The sequence below is a fragment of the Phocoena sinus genome, chromosome 21 (genome assembly GCF_008692025.1).
Source record: "Phocoena sinus isolate mPhoSin1 chromosome 21, mPhoSin1.pri, whole genome shotgun sequence".
Lineage (NCBI taxonomy): Eukaryota > Metazoa > Chordata > Mammalia > Artiodactyla > Phocoenidae > Phocoena > Phocoena sinus.
Window position 1 is genome coordinate 35,392,243 of NC_045783.1, and position 25,650 is coordinate 35,417,892.

The 25,650-nt window shown below is 39.5% G+C and overlaps 1 protein-coding gene and 1 non-coding gene across 3 annotated transcripts in view; one reads left to right on the forward strand and one right to left on the reverse strand.

Moving 5' to 3' along the window:
* PSD3 (pleckstrin and Sec7 domain containing 3) overlaps window positions 1–25,650 on the forward strand; it is a 584,040-nt gene that overhangs the window by 469,880 nt on the left and 88,510 nt on the right. For both annotated transcript variants that reach the window (XM_032618448.1, XM_032618447.1), the window contains exon 11: window positions 2,175–2,368. In XM_032618448.1, coding sequence (XP_032474339.1) covers window positions 2,175–2,368 — 194 coding nt within the window. The remainder of the gene's footprint in view (window positions 1–2,174; window positions 2,369–25,650) is intronic.
* On the reverse strand, window positions 16,558–16,696 carry LOC116746913. The gene has a single exon (XR_004347917.1). It is a non-coding gene; the product is annotated as a small nucleolar RNA SNORA70 (small nucleolar RNA).

A 25,650-nucleotide genomic window follows, 5' to 3' on the forward strand; every position in this document is an offset into this window, starting at 1 on the left:
TACAATGAATAATGTAGAAGAAATTAGGGAAATTAAAAAAATCACCATTAGATCACTACAGTATAATTGTCTTAGTCAGAATACACAGATGAATGCTAAAATTAGTGGTCAGAAGTTTAAAGAGAAACAGGATGTTTTCATAGTCAGAAAATATCTCCCCCAAATCATTTGCAAAGGAAAATAGTAACTTTACAGTATAGAAACTTGACAGAAACCACCTTAACCAAGTGATCCAGGTGCATCTCACTAATAATAAAACACATACCTCCTGATCTGGTGTACTGAGAGGGTGTATCACCCATGGTATCCTTCCCAAGAATGTATAACCTCAATCTAATGATGAGAAGACATCAAACGAACCTACAGAATCACTGGCTAGTACTTTCTAGCTCATGAAGGACAAGTAAAGGCTTAAAAGTTGTCACTGTCTGGACGCGACTAAAGAGCCATGACAGCCAAGTGCACTGTGGGGTCATGGATAGGATTCTGGTAAAGAAAAAAACATTAGTGAAAAAAAAATGGGTGAAATCTGAATAAAGTCTGAAGTTTACTTCTTAGTATTGTATTGTTAATTTCTTAATTTTGATACTCTTATTATGGTTCTATAAGATGTTAACATTGGGGGTAATTTCCTGGCAGTCCAGTGGTTAGTACTCTGCACTTCCACTGCAGGGGGCCCGGGTTTGATCGGAACTAAGATCCCACATGCCACGTGACGTGGCCAAAAGAAAATAAAAGTTGTTTACATTGGGGAAACTGGATGATGAGCATAAGGGGACTCTGTACTATCTTTGCAAATCCAAAATTATCTAAAAATAAAATTAAAAATAAGGTATAGTTGCCTGAGTTCAGTGTTATTTTCATATATCTCACAATTATTTATAAAATACCAATGGGGAAAAATGTGTTTTACTCTGATAACCAAATAAACACTTTTTTTTTTTTTTTTTTTTTTTGTGGTACGCGGGCCTCTCACTGTTGTGGCCTCTCCCGTTGCGGAGCACAGGCTCCGGACACGCAGGCTCAGCGGCCATGGCTCACGGGCCCAGCCTCTCCATGGCATGTGGAATCTTCCCGGACCGGGGCACGAACCCACGTCCCCCGCATCAGCAGACAGACTCTCAACCACTGCACCACCAGGGAAGCCCCCAAATAAACACTTTTGATGATTGTTAAGCTTGTGGTTTATTTTAAATATATTTTGGTGGTGGTTATTTTGGTTGAAGTTTTATAAAAAGATTCAGTATTCAAAGCTTAATAAACAATGAAACCAGAGATGATTCAGGAAATTAAAACCAGAGAACTAAGACAAATGCTCTTATTCTGGTTATGTGTTTTCCAGCAGTATATCAGAGCTTATTAGCTTTCTTCTAATCTTCCCCACTCTTTATTAGCTGAATGTGACCACCTCCTTCATACTTCATGTACATTATAACCTCAGCGTTCAACTTTCCCTGCTTGAAGGAATGGGGATTCAAAAGGGGGGCTGGGCAATTAGGGGTTTTCTCGGTCAGTGATAGGGTGCGCCAAACTTTAATGGCGATTGGAAAGCTGTAAGATGCCAAAGCACTGTGGATGGCACTCCCATCCTAACCCATTGGTAGCTTTACCTGAGGTTTTGATATTAGAGATTACCTGGTTATTTGGCAGATATAGTCCAATATTGTTTACTGGACTTAATCTGTACTTGTCGTATTCTGTATGCTTGGTACTATTCTAGGCCATGCAGAAATCAAAATCAAAATCATGATCTCTGCCAAAGAACTTGTACTTGTTTGAAAGAAGACAAACATGAAGGCTCTGTAGTAGGTGTAAAGACCAGAGGCTTTAGAGTTTTGCAGTCATATCCTCACTGTTTCTTCCTTTAATTCCTAGGTCTGTGCTTTGGCATATTTATTTAAACTTTGAGTCTCTTTCCTTACCTGTGGTATAGGATACTAATATCAGTCTTACAAGACTGTCATGGTCATAAATACCTGGCACACAGGAGATGTTTATTGAACCGCAGTTATTCTTATCATGGTCGTTGTTATTAAGACTGATAGACCATTAGAAAATATGATAGTTTATTACACCAAATAACTCTGTTCATTGAATATTGTGTTACTCACAGTGTTCACATTGAATATTGTGTTACTCAACCTGTGTGTTCAATCTTTGTTTTATCCTTTTAGAGATGATGAAGAGAAAAAAAAGTCTCCGTCAGAAGGTACTGATGAGAAGGCTAATGGAACACATCCAAAGACCATCAGCCGTATTGGGAGTACTACCAACCCATTCTTGGACATTCCTCATGACCCAAATGCTGCTGTGTACAAAAGTGGTTTCTTGGCTCGGAAAATCCATGCAGATATGGATGGAAAGAAGAGTAAGCATCATTTGTTGACATTTTCTATTTCATTTATTTCGTCTTTAAGATAGGCTCAAAATTTAAAGTGAATTTATCTGAAGTAAAGTGAAGGGATAAAGAAAAATTGTATTATGTTTATTTAGAAAAGTATTATTGAAATTTGGTAAAGCCTCTAACCCTAAATCTGAAAACCATTATGCACCTTATCTTCTGCAAGTAGAATTATAGAACTTCAGAACTGGAAGATTTCTTACAGACTGTTTGTTTCTAACCTCTTATTCATTTATTTATTCTTGCCTTCAACAAATAGTTTTTAGTACCTGCTATGTGCTAGGCATCAAAAATACAGTAGTATATAGAATGGACAAGGGCCCTGTCTTCATGGAGTTTACATTTTCTGGTGGTTGAAGGAAAGGTTGGATTTATAACACATAGAATAATAAATAGTGTGAGATCCTTGAGACAAAGCAGGGAGGGTTAGAATTGAGATCCAAGCACACGTGGAATGCTGACCTCTGTGGAAGATGGACGGGTGCAGTGTAGGTGAGTGTAGTGTGCTTAGTCCTAGGAAATGGAAGGAGGCCCATGTGACAGGATTATCTACTGACACATGATGTTGGAAGTTTGAGTGGAATGGAGTCTGTTTCTATGTTTAGAATAGCCCTTGCAGAGTATGAAATAGCAATTGTATATAGTTGGATAGACTAAGACAGCTGTTAATGCATGAATTAACAGCTTTCATGCAGAATTAATGCAGAATTAGGCTATAGCTCTAGATTATTTCTATCCACCTCCAAACACAGACATGCAGTGCTGGGATGGACAGTCCTGCTGTTTCCTCCTGTGCTGGGCCCTTTTTTCTTAATGTATTAGCATATTCTATTAGGGTACAATCAAGAGAAACATTGTAACAGTGTAGCTTTACACTGACTTACAATGCTGAGCAAGCCTTGCTGTCCCCAGTTCTGTAGGAGCACCCCACCGTGTTTCTGGGCAGTCTGTACACTAGCCCGCTAGGCTATGTCATTTTCTCTGTCAGCACTCCAGTGGCTGCAAGGGACAGTGAGTCTAACAGCTTAGGAGAAAAGGGCAAGGAGACGCCTCAAGATGAAGAATTGTCTCCAGGACATTTTCTGCATTTCTTTCTCTTTATTGTTTTTGCATATCATATTTATTCCTTTTTTATTGAGGTATAATTGATTTACAATATTTTACTAGTCTCAGGTGTACAACATAATGATTCAAAGATTTTATAGATTACACTCCATGTATATCAATAGTTATTATGAAATATTGGCTGTAATTCCCTGTGCTGTACAGTATATCCTTGTAGCTTGTTTATTTTATACATAGTAGTTTGGATCCCTTAATTCCCCACCCCTATTTTGCCTCTCCCCCTTTCCCTCTCCCCACAGTAAACACTAGTTTGTTCTCTATATCTGTGAGTCTGTTTCTTTTTTGTAATATTCATTCATTTGTTTTATTTTTTAGAGTCCACGTATAAGTGATGAAACACAGTATTTGTCTTTCTCTGTCTTGACTTATTTCACTAAGCATAATACCCTCCAGGTCCATTCATGTTGCTGCAAATGGCAGAATTTCATTCTTTTTTATGGCTGAGTAATATTCCATTGTGTGTGTTTACATTTATATATATCACATCTTCTTTATCCATTTATCTGTTGATGGACACCTAGGTTGCTTCCATGTCTTGGCTGAAAAGTTAGCTGATAGCCTTATGGGAGCTCCTTTGTAAGTAACTTGTTGCTTTTCCCTTGTTGCTTTTAATATTCTGTCTTTATTTTTAATTTTTGCCATTTTAATTTCAGTGTGTTGGTGTGGTCCTTTTTGGGTTTCAGACTCTCTGTGGATTTTCAACCAAGAAGTCTACTTCCTTTCCCAGGTTAGGGAAGTTTTCAGCTATTATATATTCAAATATGTTGTCTTCCACTTTGTCTCTTCTCCTTCTGGTACTCCTATAAGGTGAATGTTAGTACATTTGATGTTGTCCCAGAGGTCTCTGGAACTGTCCTCATTTCTTTTTATTCTTTTTTCTTGTTTTGCTCAGCAGCAGCGATTCCCACTGCTCTGTCTTCCAGCTCGCTCATCCGTTCCTCTGTATCATTTAATCTACTGTTGATTCCTTCTACTGTATTTTTTCATTTCAGTTAGTGTATTCTTTATCTCTGTTCGGTTGTTCTTTATGGTTTCTAACTCTTTATTAAAAACTTCTAATTTCTCACTCTGTTCATCCATTCTTCTCCCAAGTTCTTTGATCATCTTTACGATCATTACCCTGAACTCTTTCTCAGGTAGGTTGCCTGTCTCCACTTTGCTTAGTTCTCCTTCTGGGGTTTTATCTTGTTCCTTTCTTTGGAATGTGTTCCTCTGTCACCTCATTTTGCCTTATTTGCTGGTTTCATTTCTGTGTATCTAAGTTGGTTACATTTCCTGACCTTGGAGAAATGGCCTTCTGTAGGAGACATCCTGTGTGCGCTGGCAGCACACCTCCCTCGGTCACCAGGGCTGGATGCTCTAGGGGTGCCCCCTCTGTGGACTGTGGGTCCCCCTGTTGTGGTGGGCTGACTGGTGTGGGCAGTCTCATAGGCATGGCTGGCCCCTGGTCTGGTTGCTGGCCAGGTCCTCCTTGTGTAGAGGTTGCTGGTCATTGGTTGGTAGGCCTGAGTCACAAGGTGGCTGGCAGCCTCACTCCTGGTGAGCCCCAGAGCTTGTGCTGGCCCACTGGTGGTCAGAGCCAGGTCCTGGGGTCTAGCTGCAGGACTCAGGGGTGCCAGAGCTGGTATCGGACTGCTGGTGAGTGGGGCTGGACCCTGGGGCAGCTGGCTGAGGGGCCCAGTGTGTCTCAGAGCTGGTGTTGGCCTGAAGGTAGGTAGGGCCATGGCCCAGCTGGTGTGTGAGCTGGGTCTGTAGGCTCCAGGGCTGAGGTTTTCCTTGGGCATGTCTCTGCCTGCTGGTGGGTGATGCTGGTCCCAAGGCTAGAGCAGGCTCACTGGTGGGTGGGGTCAAGGTCCAGGAGATTCTGGGGCTGGTGCCTCTTAACTGGTGTGTGGAGCTGGGTCATGGGGTCTTTGGCTGCAGGGCCCTGGGGTTCCTGGGTCTAGTGCCCATGTACTGATGTGTGTGGCTGGGTCCTGGACCCTCTGGTGGACAAGGCCGTGTCCAGGGGCAGCTGTGGGCTCGAGGGTCTTAAGTCAGCCTGTCTGTTGGTGGGTAGGACTGTGTCCCCACCTAGTTAGTTGCTTGGCCTGAGGTGTCCCCATACTGGTTCCTTCAGGTTGGTGGGCAGAGGTGGGGCTGGGTCCTGAGGCTAGTAAGTTAGAGGGAGGATTCCAAGAGGTGCTCGCTAGACCAGCATCCACATGGTAGAACGAGCTCCCCAAATAGCTGCTGCCAGTGTCTGTGTCCCCAAGGTGAGCTGCAGTTGCCTCCTGCCTCTCTGAGGGGCTCTCTAAGATCAGCAGGTGGGTCTAACCCTGGCCCCTTTCAAATTACTGCTTCTGTCTTGGGTCCCAGAGCGTGTGAGATTCTGTGTGTGCCCTTTAAGAGTGAGGTCTCTTTCCCACAGCCCTCTGGGCAATCTCCTGAAAGTCAGCCCCACTGGCCTTCAAAGCTAAATATTCTGGGGGCTCATCTTCCCAATGCAGGACCCCTGAGCTTGGGAGCCAGATGTGGGGCATGGACCCCTCACTCCATGGGGAGAACCTCTGCAGTTGTAACTATTCTCCCGTTTGTGGGTTGCCCACCCCAGGGTGTGGTCTTGGCTGTACTGCGACTCCGCCCTCAAACCCATCTCACTGTGGTCCGTTCATTATGTCTTTAGTTGTAGAAGATCTCTTTTGATAGGTTCTGGTCTTTTTCGTAAGTGGTTGTAATTTTGTGTGTCTGTGGGAGGAGGTGAGCTCAGGGGCTTCCTGTTTTGCACTTGTGGGAACCCCGCTCAGCTTTATTCTTTGGAAGGGGAGGCTTTCATGTGGCTGGATGCGTGATTACTAGCAGCACGGCAGAGCATGTGTTCAGTTCTGTCTCCTGACCTCCACTGTAGTGTATTCTGCGGCACGACTGTGACCTGTGTGACTGACACCCACGTGGTTGCTCTGGTGAGAGGACAGTTCCCTCCAGCAGGGGTGAGATACAGTTCTCGGAGAAAGGGTGATCTACTTGGTAGACAAAGCCAGCGATGTTCATCTCTTTGTCCCCAGCACACACACACACCCTTTCTCCATACATTGAGTTCAAACAGTGCTTTTGCCCAACATGGCACAGTTTCCCATCTCTAACCACAGATCTCCTCACCTCTGTCCCGTGTGTCTAGCTGTGGCTCCCATCTCCAAGGCTGGTTGGTGTCCATTCTCTTCAGGTAGGGATGTAACTTAACTCTACAGGCTAACTGAAAAATACAGAATATCTGACATACTTCATACAAAGTACTAGGGGCAAAAAACAGAATAACTGCAGTTTAAAATGCCAGTTCTAGAAAAGGCAAAAAAGGCAGCAGAACAGCTGTCGCTGATTCAATGTCTGTTGCTACATCAGGCAGGATGGGCTGACCAAGCTAATGTACTTGAGCATCTTTTCACTGAGTCACTTCCCTGGGTAACTTACTCCAGAGCATCCCCAGGTTCAACCTGTTGACATTTGCTTTGTCCATGTTTTCCTGGGCCACTTCTGAGAATTTTTGGAGAGAATCCCCCTGCTGGAAGCTCTGATCGCTTAGCAGCCCTATGAGTAGGAGCACAGGCCCAAACCATCGCAGTCCCCTTGCACCAGGCCAGAGGTTTTCCTGCCAGTAAAACTCCTTTAAAAGCCTTAGTTATCTCCTTTGAGAACTTCTGGCTGGTTAGGGCAGTTTTAAGTGTCACAGGGCTTTTTTTCTGTTTAGCAGCTTAAGAAGTTCTGCCTGTTACCTGCCTCTGCTTCAGTCTCTATTTGTGCTCCTGCTTCAGAACGCCAAATAGGTGGGAAAACAGATGGATCAGGTAAGATGGGGCTAATTGGGCCCAGTCTCCAGACTTCACTCCAGCCGGTTGCTTTATCACGGAGGGCTTCTTCACTTCTGCCTTTGAGAGAGGGTTTTGGGGAGGAGTCTTGAAGTTTCATCCTTTAATTCCTCAGGCTCTTCCTAGATCTTCCCATTTCAGTTTTTTATGGTTTTTAAAATCACATAAGTATGGGCAGATAATCCAACTTTTTCAGTAGAAAGTGCATAGTTTCTAATGATAATTTATATACACTAAAATTTACCAATTTAAATTACATAGTTTGAGTTCTGAAAAATGAATACAGTTGTGTGACTACCATCACTATCAAGATACATAACATTTCCATTACCTGAAAAAGGTCTTGCTGTTAATTCCTTCCACCTTTACTCCCAGCCCATGGCAACCACTTATCTGTCCTTGGGCACTGAGCTTTTTCTTTTCTATAATTTCAATAAATTGAATCATGCATATTTTTTTTTGCTTGGCTTCTTTCACTTGGAAGTGTTCTTTGCAGAGTCATCCATATCGTGTGCTGCATTAGTTTGTAGTTTGTGTCCGTTTATTGCTGAGTAGTATATTCATTCCATTGTTTGAATATCTTACAGTTTACACATACACCAGCTGGGCATTTGTGTTGTTTTCAGTTTGGGGCTATTATAAATAAACCTGCTTTGGATATTCTCAAACAAGTCTTTGCATGTACATATGTTTTCATCTCTTTTCAGAAGGTACCTAAGAGTGAGGGAGTGAGCTTGCTGGGATGTGTACTAAGTATATATTTAACTTTATAAAAAACTTCCAAACTGTTTTCTAAAGTGTCTGTAATGTTTTGCATTTCTGCCACCTGTGCATGTTATGTCCTCTTGATAAAATGATCCCTTTGTCATGAAATGACCTTCCTCATTCCTGGTCACATTCCTTATTTTGAAATCTACTTCGTCTAATATTCATATAGTAACTCTGCCTTTCCTTTCAGTTTTTGCTAGAAATTTTTTCTAGCTTTTTAATCTTATTCTGTGATCTTGTCTTTAAAATTGTTTTCTACGGCATACTTGTGGGTCTTTTCAACCAACAATCTTTTGATTGGAGTGTTTATACCATTTATATTTATAGTAATTACTGATATACTTGTTTTTATAGTAATTTATAGTAATTACTGATATAGTTGACTTTAATTCTGCCATCTTGCTCTTTGATATTTACTTACTCCGTCTTTTATTTTTTCCTCTTTTCCTGACTTGTTTGGGCTTGTGTGTGTTTTGTGGCATTGGGGGGTTCGGTCTTTCTTCACTGTTGGCATATTAGCTGTACCTCTTTGTTTAATCATTTTAATGAGTGCTGGAGGGTTTACAGTGTAGTCTTTAACTTGTCACAGTCTGCCTTCAAATTTTACCACTTCATGTGTAGTTTGGAATCTTTATAACAGGTTACTGTGCTATTGTCATACATTTTAATTATGTATATAAAACTCATACTCCATTGTTATATTTTTCCTTTAAACAGAAAGGTATTCTTTACTTTTACTCACATATTGACCATTCCTGGTGTACTGGGTTCCTTTTTGCAGTTTCACATTTCTATTTAGTATCTTTTTTTTCTGCCTGAACGATTTCTTTCAGTATGTCTTATAGTAAACTGCTGGTGAGAAATGTTCTCATGTTTTATTGTTTTTTAAAATGATATTAAGGCTGCACCTTAATTTTAGGAATTTATGTTCACTTGTGTGTAATTCCTTGGCAGTGTTTTCTTTTTTGTTCAGTAATTTTAAAATGTTGTTCTGTTGTTCTCTACCCTGCGTGGTTTCAGACAAAGGGTCTGCTATCATTTTCTGTTCCTCTGTACCTAGTGTGGGTTTCTCCCCCTCTTGCCACTCTCAAGATTTTTCTCTTTATATTTGATTTTAAGCAGTTTTATTATGAGGTGCCTTACTTTATGTTTTCCTTGTCTGTTTTTTTTTTTTTTTTTTTTTTTGAAGTTCTTGGATTCATTGGTTTACATGTTTTACTAAGTCTGGAAATTTTTCAGCCATCATTTTTATAGCACCCACCCCTCTTCCTGGGACTCTAGTTTCCAATATGTTAGACTATATTACACAAAAGGTTCGTTGAGACTCTGCTCAGTTTTTTTCCTGCTCTTTTTTTGTTTTTTTCAGTACTTTAATAATTTTTGTTGCTATATCTTAAAGTTTACTACAGTATTTTTATTCCATATATAGTATTTTTATCTTAGAAACTGCAATGTGAAACTTTTATATCCTTCATTTCTCTCCTTATCAAGTTTGTATCTTTCTTAATATCCTTGAGCATATTTTTCATATTTACAATAGCTGTTTTAAGTTCCTTCTCTTCAAATTTCTTTCTCTCTGTGCTTTTCTGGAACTGTTACATTCTTTGCATTTCTTGTAATTTTTGTTTACATGCCAGACTTTTTGACATTTTTGGGGGGTGGATTTGGTTTTATTCCTTTAAAGGATGTTGTATTTTATTCCATTGTCCAAATGAGTAACTTGCAGATTAGCTGAACCCTTTAGGGGCTTGTCTTTACCCTTTGTCATGGTGGATCCAGAGCAGCCTTTATTTGGAGACTTATTTAGCTCCATTACTAAAGCATTATTACCCTTCTTTAGACTCTCTTCAATGCCCTGGTGTTAATGAAGTCTTTCTACTCTGTCTGATAAGAACACAAGCTGTTCTTAGCCCTCTGTGAGCTCTTAAAATTACTCATTCCACTACTTATTTCTGATGAATTGGACCATTTCCGTTCACGTGTGTTCAGATCAGTGCTCCAGCCAAGACCTGGGGATTCCTCTGCAGAACTCCAGAGCTGTCGCTTTGTGCAGCTTTTCTCTCTCTTTTATTCTGCTCCATAAATTCTAGCCACCTCAGCCTCACCACACTCCCTCTTCAGCTCCTCAGCTCAGCACTACTTCCAGGCACCTACTTTTACTGCTAGATCTTAGACACTGCCTCCAAGCAGTAATCTGGGCTTACCTTATTTGTTCCTTTCTCTTCTAAATCACAGTTCAGATCTGCCTATTGTACAATGTTTGAAAACTTTTGCTTCACATATACTGTCCTATTTTCTAGTTGTTATGATCAGAGGGCAGTTTCTATAGCAATTAATCTTTAATGAGCATAACTAGAACTAAACTGATTATTGATCCCTGTTGTTAAGAAATTTCTTTCTAGTTGCCTCAGACCTCAAGACCTAATATTTACTGAGTTATGAAAGTGATAAGGAATTCTAGGTATTTGAGTATGACCAGGTGTGTATTTGGAGTCCCAGAACAGGATTTGTCTTCTTCCCAGCTGATCTTTTCCATGCTTCCCAAATCCCTTTTGTTGGACTTCCAATCATATCTGGTTGAACTGGTTTATCTCACTGCTAGATGGCTACTGCCTCTTGGAAATGCACCAACACCTGACCTGCTTCTGAATGCATCCTTCTGTTTTGAGAGGTAGTCACCATAAGCAAATTTGAAGTATGTTTTATATTACTCATATCTAATGTGCTTTAAAATATATCACTTTTCATTTCTAATACATTAAAAAAGTAAAAAACAGCAGTGGAGCTTTCCTGGAATAGGAGATCCAATTAATTTTTGAGAAATTTGTGTAATGATACCTTTTGGGCATATTATCCTGCTAATAAGTCTGTAGAAATTTATTCGGATTCATCATGTTCACTATAGCCAGCGCTGTATTACATTGCATGTATATGTAAACATGGGGAGGTGATCTGACGACAGATACTACTAAAAGTTTTTCATAAGTGAAGATTTGGGTCAAAACTCTATGGAAAGATTAAAACCCTGATTAACTTGTCTCCAAAAGACCACTTGTCCAACTCAAGGTTTGTATATTTCATTATTTTTAAATTAACTCTAAGTACTAAATTTGTCAGAGTATTTCCATAATTCCTCATATAAACATTTTTTAAAACTTGGAGATATTCTTTGCTCTTATTTATTTATTTATTTAGTCTTTTAAAGATATGGTCAGCTCGGGCTTCCCTGGTGGCGCAGTGGCTGAGAGTCTGCCTGCCGATGCAGGGGACGGGGGTTCGTGCCCCGGTCCAGGAGGATCCCACATGCCGCAGAGCGGCTGGGCCCGTGAGCCATGGCCGCTGAGCCTGCGCATCCGGAGCCTATGCTCCGCGAAGGGAGAGGCCACAGCGGTGAGAGGCCCGCATACCGGAAAAAAAAAAAAAAAAAAAAAAAGATATGGACAGCTCAAAAATTTGTCCAGGAGACAAATCATCATTAAAAGCAAATGTTTTATCTCATAGAAGTATAGGTATTTGCCAAACCCATTAAATCTGACATTAAGCAAAAGCTTTGAACGGTCAAATTTAGAAAACAAAATGTATCTTCTGCATTTTGTCAGGTAGAATGAAATATAAAGTTCAATATAAGCTCTTAGCTTTATTAACCTGATGCATGATATTTGTGGAAATCAAGAAAGTGATTGGAAACAGCAAGGTACTCAAAATATGAATGTTCTAAATCATGATGAATAACGAGATAATTAAGTGATTACTCAATATTAGTACTTTTTCCTAAGCACTTCATGCATTGCTTCATTTAATCTTCACCTTATGAAGCAGGTATTATTACTATTATTCCCATTTTACTGAGGAGGAAATTCATCTTAAATTTGTTAGCCAAAGCTGTAATATAGAATATCGGGATATCTCGTGGGACTAAAATCTGATTATACCAAACTAATTGTGGCACATTATTAAAAGCAGTGCCCGTGAGAAAATATGTTTAGAAAACATTTAAGTTCTCCATGTTTTGTACAATCAGTACCATCTACTACAATGTAGCATGTATTTAGATGGCTAGAGGTCTCAGTCTAGGGCCAGTGGGGCCTGAACATTTCTTTTACTTAGCCAACCTAGCACTTTTTTGTAAATTGAATTGTGTGAATTTGGTTAGGCATTTTCTGGTTAACCATAGTTTCCGCAAGCCCCTATATCATTATGCCAGGCCTCCTTACACAATAATTGCTACTTTTCTGACCCCAGAGTCTTTTGAGGTTGTGACCCACCTCCCCTCACCCCTGCCTCCCATTTAGACTGAGGTAGCCTTAAGGAGATGGGGGCAGACAGATGGGCAAGACCATACCTAGTGCTAAATTTGTACTTCAGTGGTATCAATGTGGCAAAAAACGAAGTGCTTATCTAGTTTTACTACCACAGCCTATATAAGCTGAGGTGCAAGAAATTAATTTTTTCCCTACATGAATTAAACACTCCACAAGTACCTAAGACTATACATGTACAAAGACTGTGTTAAATATAGCCTCTCTCCTCTTAGGAGCTAACATTTAGGTGTACCATACAGAGAATAATTACCATCTAGAATCCGCAGCACAAGTTTCTAAATACATATATTGTTAGCTAAGGTACCATATAAAACATTCAAAATTGAGTGGGAGAAGTACAGTTGGGACCATGCTGACATTCTCACAGGTAACAAGATATCCAAAGAACAGTGGAATAGATAAGAGGGCCCAGAAGCAGCAGTGTCCAGTGTTTATGGTAACTTGATTATACAACAGAGGAAGTGATTCAGATATTGAAGACAACAGAACTATTTCAGTAAATGGTGCTGAGGGTGTGGGCAGTGATATGTGTGGTCGGGGGAGGTATGTGGTGTCTGTGGAGGGGGTGAGGTGGGTGTGGTGTGTGTGCTTATGGAATGAGGGTGGGGTGGGTGGTATGTGCGTGTCTTTGTATGTTCCCCACCTCAGCCCAACCAGAAAAATCAGTTTCAGGTAGATTAAAGGTAAACATTTGAGAGAGAAAATCTAAAATGTTTAGATCAAAATGTGAAGCAACATCTTAATGACCTTTGGGTAGAGAAGGCTTTCTTAAGACTTAGAAAAACAAAAACAGTGAAAGGATATATTGCTGTATATGATTACATTAATGTGAAGACTCCTCTTTTAAAAAGTTAGAAGATAATCCACAGTATGGGAGAAGATACTTTGTAGCATATTATATTACTAATAATGGATTAGTATTGTGTGTGTGTGTGTAAAGGAATCTTAAATTAATTAGAAAGACGACATAACAGAAAAATGGACAACAGTTGGAACAGACCATTCACAGAAAAATAAATTGCAGTGATCCATAAATATATATGAGGAGATACTTAGCCTCCAGTAATCAAGGATATTCAGATTAAACACACAGTGAGATATCATTTCACATATGTCTCATTGGCCAGAATTTGAAAGAGTGATAATACCAAATGCTGGCAAGGATTTTAGAGCAGTGAGCACTCTTCCACCCCGTGCATGTGAGTGTCGGTGGTATCACCACTTTGGAAGACAGTTGGCAATAATCAATAAAGTTGGAAGAGCCTACACCTGTGTCTCAGTTAACCCAGTCCTAGGTACGTATCTACAGAAACTCTTGCCATTTTACAAGGAGGGGATTGTTCATAGCAACATTATGTTAGATCAAAATAAAACAACCTAAATGGCCCTTAATAAGAGATTGGAAAGGTTTCATATATTCATATAGTAGAAAACTATGTAACAGTGAAAAGCAAGTAACTAGAGTTACAATTTTTAACATGAATGACTCTCACAAAAGGTAATGTTTAATGAAAAAAAGCAACTTGCAGAAGAATGTGCATATATGGTAACATCTTAAAGCATGCAACACAGCACTATTTTGAATAGGAACACATCCACATAGGAATCATTAAATGTGGCTTAGTGGTTACCTCTGGCAAGGGGAAGAACATGCAGTCAGTGAGGAGTACCTAGCAATTCAACTATATTGACAATTTTAAAAAATTAGGTACACATATGTTTCTTGCTCTTGATAGCCTTCTGATCTCTTAACGTTTCATTATAAAATTTTTAAAACTCGATAGAACACCTGATTGCATGGGAAATTTAGAAGCAGTTGGTATTTTTCTTGAAGGCTGTGCAAGAAAAATAATAATTATAAAACCAAAAACCCCAAAATTGGTATTCACCTCGTAACATTTTAAACCTTCACCACAATAATAAAATTTTGTTTTTTTTGTTTTTCACATTTAGAAATGTAAAAGATTTAATTATGGTTACACAATGGAATGTAAATATTGTCCACCTTGACCCTGTAAGAATACAGGTGAAAGAATTTGGGGTGTAAAAGTGGAGAGGGGAGAGCCCAAGGGAAACAGGGATAGAGCCATCATGCTGCTCTTAGAGAGAAGTGGAAAGGGACTACCTAATACCCAAGAAGCAGGAAATAATGTTGTTAGCATGCTCTTAAAACTACTGGGACAACAAATAAGATGCAGATAAAAAGCCATACAAATGTACTGGGCAGGTGGAATGGAGCAGTCACATTTGCTAGTCCTCATCTCTCACAGCAGAAAATCAATAGAGAATTTTACAATCTATTATCACAGCACATTGTTTAGGGATATGATGCAAATTAACTACCCCGAGAAACAGTAAATGTTAAAAAGTGGTTTCTTTTGGAAACTGGTATTGGAGGAGTTGGGAAGAAGTGAATCAAAGAAGCTAATTATGTGGACATACCACTTTTAGTAATTTTGAAATATTTGAATCACACTTCCAGTATAGATCCTTCATTGATTTTACCCACCTGAGATCTGTTTCTATCTGAAATATTGAAATGTTAATTGCTTTTTAAGGGTGTGGGAGCCATATTTGTTTCACATTTTAGATCTCATTTTAAACGCTTTGGATGTAAGGAGTGTTGAGTAGTGTCTTGAGAAGGTTAGGGGGTTTCACTCACTTTAGAGGGGTTTACACATTGCCTGTCAGTGAAAGTTTTGAAAATTCAGTCCCACATGTCAAATTTGAGAGAGTAGATGATATTCTGAGTCACACTTACTGAAAATAGAGTTTATAATGGCACTGCAGGCAGAATTCTTTGTTATTGTATAACACTGGGAACAGCGACACTGTAATTAAGAGATAATAAAAGTGGAATATTTTTTCCCCAGAAGACAGTGTCTCCTCCTATTAGAGAAAGACTCTTTAAGTGGAGGCAAAGCAAAGCAATTATTTTAAAACTAGGCTAAGTTCCCCCTTCTTGCCACTTTGCTGTTCTGTGGCAGCAGGGTTGTATAATGAAGCCCTTTGACACAAGTCCAAAGAGCAGTGCCATGAGGGTGGCCATTTGAGTCCTCAAGTAGGAGTTTGGTGGCGGTCTAGTTCTGGTGGCATTTTATCTGTGTTCGATGAGGAGTGCCTCTTCACAATTCTACATTTAGACTAAATAAGTTTTAGGTTTTTAAGTTCCATTTTGATGGCTCCTGTCTTTCATTTAAAATCCACCCTTTCCTTCATTAGTGTTGGTTAAAAGAGGTCACCCACCATTCTCAGAAGCAATACTTTTGACAAGGAATGTGGAATAGAAACTATAATCTTTTAGCACCAAAAAAACTCTGTTCAGAATCTGAATATTTCTTTCTGAAAGAAGAATGCACAGTTTTCACTACATCTGATTTTTAGAAATTATTCTGTTTGTACTGTTGACTCATTCTATTTATATTTTCAGTATAGTTAAAATTTAGGAGAAAGAAGAAAATAATCTCATTTCTCTATGTTTGTTTATTACAGTTTATCAAAGTCTTCAGTAACCTGATGTAAATTTGAAATTAAAAATGCAATACTGGTTTCCTAAAGGAAATAATTATGGTGATGGAAATTTATGTACCAAAATTTTATCACTGGATAGTACAGAATTAAGAATTTGAGCTTTGAAACTAGATAGATCATTGATTCATTTTAGAATTTTTTTTTTCTTTTTTGGACAAGAAAGTAGAATTTATTGGTGGGCAAGTAGGGAGGGGACAGTGCCAAGGCTCTCGCGAGTGCAGGGCCCGCCATGTGTCCAGGGGCCACGATTAGGGATGTATTGGACCTCACAGCCATCTGGGATGGGCCGCTTTTCTGCCACCATGCTTTCAAATTCATCCTCATTAAACTTAGTAAATCCCCCCTTCTTGGAGATGTGGATCTTCTAGCAGCCAGGGAACTTGAACTTGGCCCTGAGGAGGGCCTCAGTCACATGCTCCTTGTTCTGCAGCTTGGTGCAGATGGACATCATGACTTGGCCAATGTGGACCCTGGCCATTGCACCCTGGAGCTTTCCAAAGGCACCTCACATACCTGTCTGGAGCCTCAACTGGGGACAGCATACCAGTCACGAATGTCCACTGGAAAGGGCTGAATCCAACATCCCTTAGGGCAACCCATACTGGCAACAGGCTCATACACTACACTACCAAGGAGCCTGTTGTTTGCAGCCACTGCACACCAGGCCCCCGTGGGGAAAAGAGCACAGTCGGCTTAATTGGCTGCAAAGTAGAAATTCTTTCGAGCACCAGCTGTGTGCCAGTCCATTCACTCTTGATGGGAAATAAGGAGAGGGAGGGGATATACCTGAGCAGGTGTCATTCAGCTGAAAGCTGAATTGCAAAAGGAAGTCCATAACATCTTTGGATACAAATGGCGTATATAAGAGTATTCCAGTGAGGGAAATAGGTAATGCAAAAGCCTCAAAGGTGAGATTGCCACCTTAAGGTGCTTATTAGCACAGTGTCTGGCACATAGAAAGAACCTAATTGTTATTTAAGAGCTTAGTTATTATTTTAGGTAATATTAGCAGCAGCAGCAGTGTTATTGCCATCATCATCTTGGAAACAGCTGAATGACCAGCAAGAGCGATACAGTGTCACTCTTGCAGTCATTTTTAAAATGACATATGATATATAAGTAGAAATGTTTAAAGGAAATAAGTATGATATCCCAATTTTGTGGCAGATGTGTGCGTAGTAAAATGATTAGGAGCTTATATACTGAAATGCTCTCTGGTGGTTAGACTGGTGATTTTACATACTTTTTCTATGTGTGGTTTTTTCTGTTATTTTCCATATTTTTTATTTACTTTGAAATTTTTTGCCATTGACACTGGATGAATATAACTTACATTATCAGGGAAAATCAGTGTTTTATGTTAAATATTTGTTATTTAAAATATAAGATCAATGCAATAGAATATTTAAAGGCCTAATGAGATATAATGATGTCTAAAATATAGTAAAATGTTTTCAAAATAAAGACAAATGGAAAAAGGTATAACAAACACTTAAGCATGATTACCAATAAAAATTGACTGTTAAATAACAAAAAATGCAATAAAATAAATTTAAAAGATATAATTGGCTTTATTAAACCATCATTCAATTGGGCAGCATCCCACCTTGCAAGCAGAGAGGAGCTTGGAGGAGCCGTACAAAGTCAAGGCTTTTATAGGCAGGAGGGAAGGGAAAAGGGGAGAGTGGTCACCTCATCTTCTTCTGGGGTATGGAAAGGGCCTGTGTAGCAGATTTCCTCATTGCTGCTGACAAGAAACTTCCAGACTAGTTGGTTAAGACCATTCCTGGAGGAGGTTGTACTGCAATTACTGCAATAAAGTTAGTTATTAAGCCTCGGTCTGGTGAGGTGGGCTGAACACAAGTGACTCCATTTGGGGGCCTGTTGTCTCTTTTTTAAGATGACTTATGATAAGGTGGTGGGTATTAAACCTCCCTTTTAAAAATCTGCTAATGGCTGTTGTGGTACTGTGCTTACTATAAATAAATTGGGGATGGGGATCGTTGACAAATGTTTCATGTTGTTTTAGCAGCACTTAGTAATTTGTATCAAGGCTGCTTGTTGCAGTCCTCTTAGGAATGCAGTCCTGGTTACAAGGTGGGAAGTCCCAAAGTGGGAAGGGGTGAAGCTCTTCCAAGCACTGGCAGTCTAAACAAATGGAAGAGGTTGGCCTGACATGGAAAAGCTAAGAGTTACACACATGGTGGCATCACTTCAGATGCAGTTCATGGCAGTGGGCTGTTTTCTGGCATCTGTGTCAGCGGTCTTGTAGGAAGGGTTGGGAACCGTGTTTTAGAAAGGGGAGCTGGCAGTCTCTCCTGAAGCTCCTAAGTTTGGGGTAAAACAGTCAGACTGCTGTCATCTTCCCTGAGAACAGGCTCTGTCTGCAGGCTGCTCTTCCTTGCCACTAGGAATTATTTTTGTTGACCTGTAGTAGCTTTTGCCCAGGGGCGTGTTAAAGGTGCCAATGGGGCTTGGGCTATTTTACAATTAAGGTAGCCTACTTGAATTCTATTTGTAGAAATGCATGCTCAGCAGCATCTTAGACTCTAAAGTTTATTGGTCATAAGGTGCTTGTGAAGTTGAAGAAACTTGGTTTGGTGTCACTTGATGAGCCAGATTCAGGCTTATCTGATTTAGCAGTTACCTGCGTTCCTCAGATAGACTGTAATAATTTACCCTTACATTTTATTTTAGTATGTTCCTCTCTGTAAGTTTGATAATGAATCCTGTAAATTGCTCAAAAACTTATGAAAAAACATAGTATGCTTGATTTTCTTGGAGTTCAGTGTTCATACCTTTCACATATAATGAAGTTATTGAACTTCAGTAACATTTTGCTATTGTCCAACTTTTTAAGGTGGTTATTAAAATAGCAAGTTCTCCAGCATCTTCCTTCAGTTTATAAGAATTATGAGCATGTTGACTATGGTTAATAACACTGTATTACATAATTGAAAGTTGCTAAGAGGGTAGATCTTAAAAGTCCTCATCGCAAGAAAAAAACTGCAGCAATGTATGGTGATAGATGTTAAGTACACTTACAGTGGTCACCATTTTGCAGTATAGACAAATATTGAATCATGTTGTACACCTGAAACTAACATAATGTTACATGTCATTATATGTCAGTTTTTAAAAAAAAGAATTATGGGATGGTGTTTGTTTCCTAGAATTTAAAGTCCCTTTCCACAGATGTCCATTCTTTAATAATTATTGAAAACCCATAGCAATTTGTCAAGCTGTGTTTGTTCCTTATGAGCCTGGGTCTTTACTGATATCCTATTTCCATATCCAACATCCTCTTGTTGAAATAATCTGTATGAAAATTTTGTCCTGCCTCTTCTTTGCTCTTTAACCAATCTGAGTTTTCAAATGTATTTCACCTAAATGATGGAGACACTTTTTAAAAAAATTATCTTCAGTGTTTGTTGAGTTGCCTCATCTACATGCCTATTTAGGACATCTGATGCTTTACTTCTTTTTCGAGTTTTTAATCTGTTCTCTGGACACAGTAACAAATAGTACTTGTTTGCAGATTCCATTCTAGTATAGGGGGAGCTCAATAATAAATAGGTGGTATTTCAGGTGACTGTTAAGTGATCCAGAGAAAAATAAGGCAAGGGGAGGAGAGGAAGCCCTGGGGGAGGTGACATCTGAGCAGCGACCTAATTGAAGTGAAGGGGCAGAGGTCATGCTGGTATCTGGGAAAGCAGCAGCCAAGAAAATGTGTGGGATGTTCCTCTGTCAAAATGCTAAAAAAGTTTATATGACTCTAGTATTTGTTTTTCCTGAAAAAATAGCTATATCTTCTGGGTTATTTTTGTCTTTTTCGCTGCCTGCACACTTTTCCCGTAACCTTAGCTCATGATGATATGTTCTTATTATGTCCTGCCCTCTTCTCCAACCTCAGCACAAGTCCTTTACATTCTCCCTGTACTTCTAGCAATGGCTAGCTGTGAAACCATCTCCTAGCTGAGTGGAGGAAGGTATTTGTTTACAAGTTGGGTTTGTACATTTTTATGGCTTATTACTTGGGTAAAAATTTCTGCATCAGCTTTTGTTCCTCCTCCCACTGTTCGCTTTTACTGTTTGCATTCATGTTTGATATATCCAATGTCAAGACAGCACAGGACCTGGGACAAAACAGAAACAATAAATATGTTAATGAATGTGCTGTACTCCATCCTCCCCCCAATTAAATTAAGGGTGAAAGGTTACCCCTTTTCTATTAAAAATGCATCAGGAATGTCTGGGGCCGGGGTGGGGGTTCTTCTCAAAATATTGACTTTAACAAAGAAAAATTTCTGAATACATGAATGATGTTTAAAAAGTAAGTCTTTGTGTTTTAGCATGGAAATTGGATGCATTTTCTTTTAGAAGACAGTATCCCTAACAATAAAAAATACACTTTTAAAAGATTCACATATATTAACTCATCTGATTTTCAGAATAACCCTATGAGGTGTAGGTAGCATTTTATTATTGTTTTACAGAGACAGTAAGTGACGCATGGGGAGGCTGACTTGCCCAAGGTCACTCAGGTGAAACCAGAATTTCAAATCATGTGCTCTCTGTGGAAAATACTATGTTGGCTTTTGTCCAGAGGCCATCCTGATAAAGGATGGTGGTGATCAGTATTATGAGTCTTCTGTAATTGAGATCCATGTTTTGATTCAGTCTCTTAGTCCAGATATACTGTAGAGAAGGTGGAAGGCCAAAGAAAACCCCCCTTTTCTATCTGCTGAAAACGAAATCCTCATTTAGAACCTTCTCTGACTTGTAAACCCTACACATGGGTAGAATTAGTGACTTCCTCCTCTCTTTACCTGCTTGAAACCTCCACTGTGGTTGCTTTCGGTTAGTGCCATGCTACCGGTAATTTGGTTTATACAACTTATCATGTTGTATTAAGTTTCACTGTTAATGTGAACTGTTTAGTGGTAGGGTTTGTGTCCTAATAACCTTTATGAAACAACACTGTAAAGTAATTATTGTATGTTGTAGTGTCATTTTATAGATTTATAACCAGAGATGTTAGGCAACTTGTTGAAAGTCAGAGAAATAGTAGACAGCAGGGTATGAATAAAATCCAAGTTTCCTGGTTCTTGGTCCAGAGTACTTTCTGCCATTCCAGAAAGATCAATTTAGGGTAAGAGTCTTGACTTCTTAAAGGAATAGAATCACATCCAGAGTGAACATCATCCTGCCAGGGGCATCCTGGGGAGCATATTCTTCCAATTCTCTCTGGTGTTTCATGTTCTGTTCTCTACCAGTGATGTAAACCTATTTCTATTATAAAAAGAAGGAAATGTTTTTCAGGGAAAAGCAATCTGTATAGGTTGTACTTCTAGTTCCTGTAAGGCTGCCCCAGTTTTTCCTTTTATAAAAGAGAGTTGACTGCAAGTAACAGCTCCCAGTCGTAAAGAGAAAGATTATAAAGATTAAGTGATTTTTTTTTAAATGTGTAAATTGCCTTAAATGTTTCAAAGGTCAATGATTTAGAAATATAAGATAGTAATAGTACTGTTTTATTTCTACCACTCTGTTATAAACCTGGAGATAATTAACACTATGAGTTACTTAATATTGTGTGAGTTTTCTCCCAAAGGTAACTTCTGTTGTGCGCAGCTGGGATTCCATTGCTTCAAGCAGTAATCTGAGTGTCTCAGTTACTCAACTAAGATTTAATGGTACTTCTTATGGTGGTGCCTGAGAATATTTTATGAAAGGAAGTTAGGGATAAATATACAAAGATTACTGTTAACTTCACATAATGATTTGTAGGAAGAGCTGTCATCCATGAATTTATCTAAATCCTTTGCATACCAGTCATAGAAAGCAAACTCCCCCTGCCTGGGGTGCACCTTCAGCTGCCTCAGTGACGTAGAATTGAAGAGCTTGCTTCCTACTAAGGTAGCATATCTCTTCATCCTATAGTAGAGATACTTTAAGAATTTTGCCCAGTTTTCAGATGCTGTCACTAGGGAATTAAACTTTAGAAATGTCTTGTGCCTTTTACAAACCTCGTACAGACATGTCCCAATTGTACAGTGTAGAAAGGGCTTTTGCTGAGCACATCTTTGTTTCCAAGTTCAGCAAGGTGTTAGATTTATTTTGGAATGCCCTCGGTGGTGTGGCATTATATTTTAAATGTCTTTCTCCCATTAACATAGAGAAATTGAAGGTATTTTACATGGAGCTTATTACATCCTCACATTTCCCTTGTTTCCTAGCCTGGCAGGATCTCCATTGTTAGCTTTCAGGCCATAACTTAAGAATTGTTTCTAATTAGTGTGGATATGGCTTACTGACCTTCTCTACCATTTGGGGAAAAAATGATATTTTTGTCACTTTACTGGAGCGATGGAAGAATATTTTTCAGGCCAACAGACAGGAAAGAAAGGTTTGTGTATTAAAAGAAAAAATAGACATCTGTCCATACTATGTCTTTCTATGCTTCTTAAGTCTTTCTGATATTAAACTTGAAGAAAAGGAAAAAGTAGATAATCAGGGAACCCACAGTGAGGAGTGTTCAAAAACAGGCCAAGATTTTGATGAAAATAGAAAAATTGGAATAGTAAGATCTTAAACGCAATCTGTTCCCAGTTCGGTTCAGAAGAAATTAAAGTTGGAGAGTATAGCATGCAAATAAAAACCTTTGCATGAGGCTTATACCTTTTGGTGAATTAAAAAAATAAATATCTTTATTTTCTGGCATATATCCATCATTACTCTTTACTGAATATTTCATTGCTCAGGAATATTTTATACCTTCCTCTTTATGAAAGAAGGGTGACAGGCTGTGCTTTCATTCTCGGTTGTGCATTTAACTATTTTTTAAAGATCAATGGTAGTAACTGAAGCCAAAATATTGTTCATTGTACTTCATATTTTCAAGAAGACTTCTTCAAATGTATAATAAAGATAAGATCAGAATATTAATAAGAACTGGTTTATAATATTGAAGATTTAATGATAGTTTCACTACTGCTCAGGTTTGGAACAACTGCGAATTTCTCTTTTGCAGAAATGTGTTGTGTGTGTGGTGTAAAAAGTCACAGAGGCCTGTTGACTTTTTTGTTTCTTGTTTTACTTTGAATATCACCCCTATATCTCAGAGTCAACCAACTCAGTGTGGATGAGTCTAGTTTGACTGCTCTTTCCCTGCATACAAACCAGAGTAAAAGTGGCCAGTGCGATGGGGAGCCTAGTGCTGCAGGTTAGTGAAGTCTCAGAGTCCACATCTGTAAAATGAAGAATATAGAAGTGGCTCCTCACAGAGTTGTGGGCTTTAGTTAACACACATCCAGTTTTGGAACAGTGCTTAAAACAGTATGTTCTCGATAAATGTTAGCTGATGCTATCACTACTGCTACAATTATTACTGCTATTAGCCTTATTACTCTGCAAAATGCTGGTGAGCTAGGGGGCAGACACAGGATCGTGGCTCAGTTCTGAGCTGCATCGCCATGAGCAGGGGTGCTTCTGAAGGCATCAGCGAGATCAGAGAACACACCTGACTTGCATTCCCCTGCTGTCCTATCTTCTCATTCCCTGCCGTCTGTGCTTACCTCACTGGAGTAGTACGCCTGACTATTGCAAAGGATTGTCACCTGGAGAGTTTCCCCTTAATGTATCCATAGAACATGTTTCCTCCTCCGAGTTGCACTAGACAGTAGCTTTGAAATCCGTATGTAGGTAGCCCCCGCAGTAGCTTACACCACCTCTCAGAGCTGCAGATGTAGTTATAATGGAGACATCAATGTGAAATAGAGGCAGTGATGCCTAACTGAAAGGATCATTTGGATCAAATAGAACGTTTATAATGCTTGCCCAGTGCTCAGAGCACTGTAGTATAGGTGCTCAGTTAGCACTGCTGCCTTCCCCTTTCTTTCCAGTTCTTTGTCTTTACTGTGCACCTCTATCCATATTTTGGGCTTTTTCTCTCATGTGGGCGATTGTAACAGTCTCCTTCCTTGTTCTAGTTTCTCTCATCCTGTCCTCCGCTCCTATCTCCTTATCCTGCTTCAAATGAATTCTAGATGATAAAATTTGTGAATGAATTCTTCAAAAGAAAAGAAAAAATGAGAAACTCTTTTTTGGCAACACGATGGCCTACAAATTCCAAACCTCGTACATTATGAAACATCTAAAAGTGATTAAAATATTTTTAAACACCTTTTAAATGAGTGGATGAACCTGTAACAATGAAAGGGAAATGAGTACAAATCTAGGAAGTGAGCTAGCCCTGGGACTGCTAATCCCTCAGGGCGTCTGTGGATCTGGGTGCCCAAGGAGTACTGGAGATAAAACTACCAGCTTTTAGCACAGAGGACAAAAAGACAGAGTATGAAGGAGCAGTGAAGCCGCCTGTGGGGTAGACTGAGAAGTTAGAGTATCAGAAGTTTCAATAGCGGAGACAATGGAGAGGCAGTATTCAAACATATGATGACTACAAGTGTTTGGAAGTGATACCTGCGAAGCCCAGAGCTGGATAAACGTGAAGAAACCTGTACGTAAACAACATGAAGTAATGTCTTCATGAGAAAAGGTAATTGTCCACCTAGACTTTTTTTTAATTAATTAATTTTGGGGTGCATTGGGTCTTTGTTGCTGCGCACGGGCTTTCTCTAGTTGTGGCGAGCGAGGGCTACTGTTCTTTGCGGTGCTTGGGCTTCTCATGCCGGTGGCTTCTCTTGTTGTGGAGCATGGGATGTAGGTGCGCAGGCTTCAGTAGTTGTGACACATGGGCTCAGTAGTTGTGGCTCATGGGCTCTAGAGCACAGGCTCAGTAGTTGTAGCGCATAGGCTCAGTTGCTCTGTGGCATGTGGGATCTTCCCAGACCAGGGCTCGAACCTGTGTCCCCTGCATTGGCAGGCAGATTCTCAACCACTGTGCCACCAGGGAAGTCCCTAGAATTTTTTATGAAATAAAGACATTTTCATATGAAGAAAAACAGAAAAAGATTTGCCACCAAAAGACCCTCACTAAAAGAACTTCTAAGTATAGATTTCAATAAGTAGTTGAAAATGGCCTCCAAAAACAACCTGAGTTACAGAAGTAACAAATAAAGGTAATATTATAGTAAACATGAGGGAAAATCTAAGCAGACAGTGGCAATTTATACAAAATGTCTACTTCAGTAGTATTAAACAAGACAAAAGTAATAGACACTGTTATCATGTAAGGTTGGAGACAGTTGATGAGTTAAAATACACCAAGATTCTTTTATTTTCAAGAAGAAGGAAAGCAGTCTTTGGACTCTGGGTATGCATGTTAAAAATAGCCGTGGAAGCGTAGTCTAGTGCACAAAACAGTATCTTTTGATCAAGTTTGGCAAACACCTTTTCACAGTAGGCACCCAGATATTTGTTTAAATGCATCTACCTACCAACCTGCTACCACCCTTGTAGTTAGAGCCTTGCAGTAGGATACATCCAGTTTCCAGTCAGTAACTTCACTGATTCCTTCCACCATGTTCATTATGTAACTACAGTTATAGCTCTTTCCCCAGCCTTCTGTACTTAATAATGAATGTGCTATGATGTCAGATTTAACTCCCTCTACAGTTGTCATTATGAGGGACAATCCTCCTCATTCAGTGGGGTCCAGCCCTTGTGTTTCACATGGCAAGCCTCACTGAGGGTGCAAAAGCCA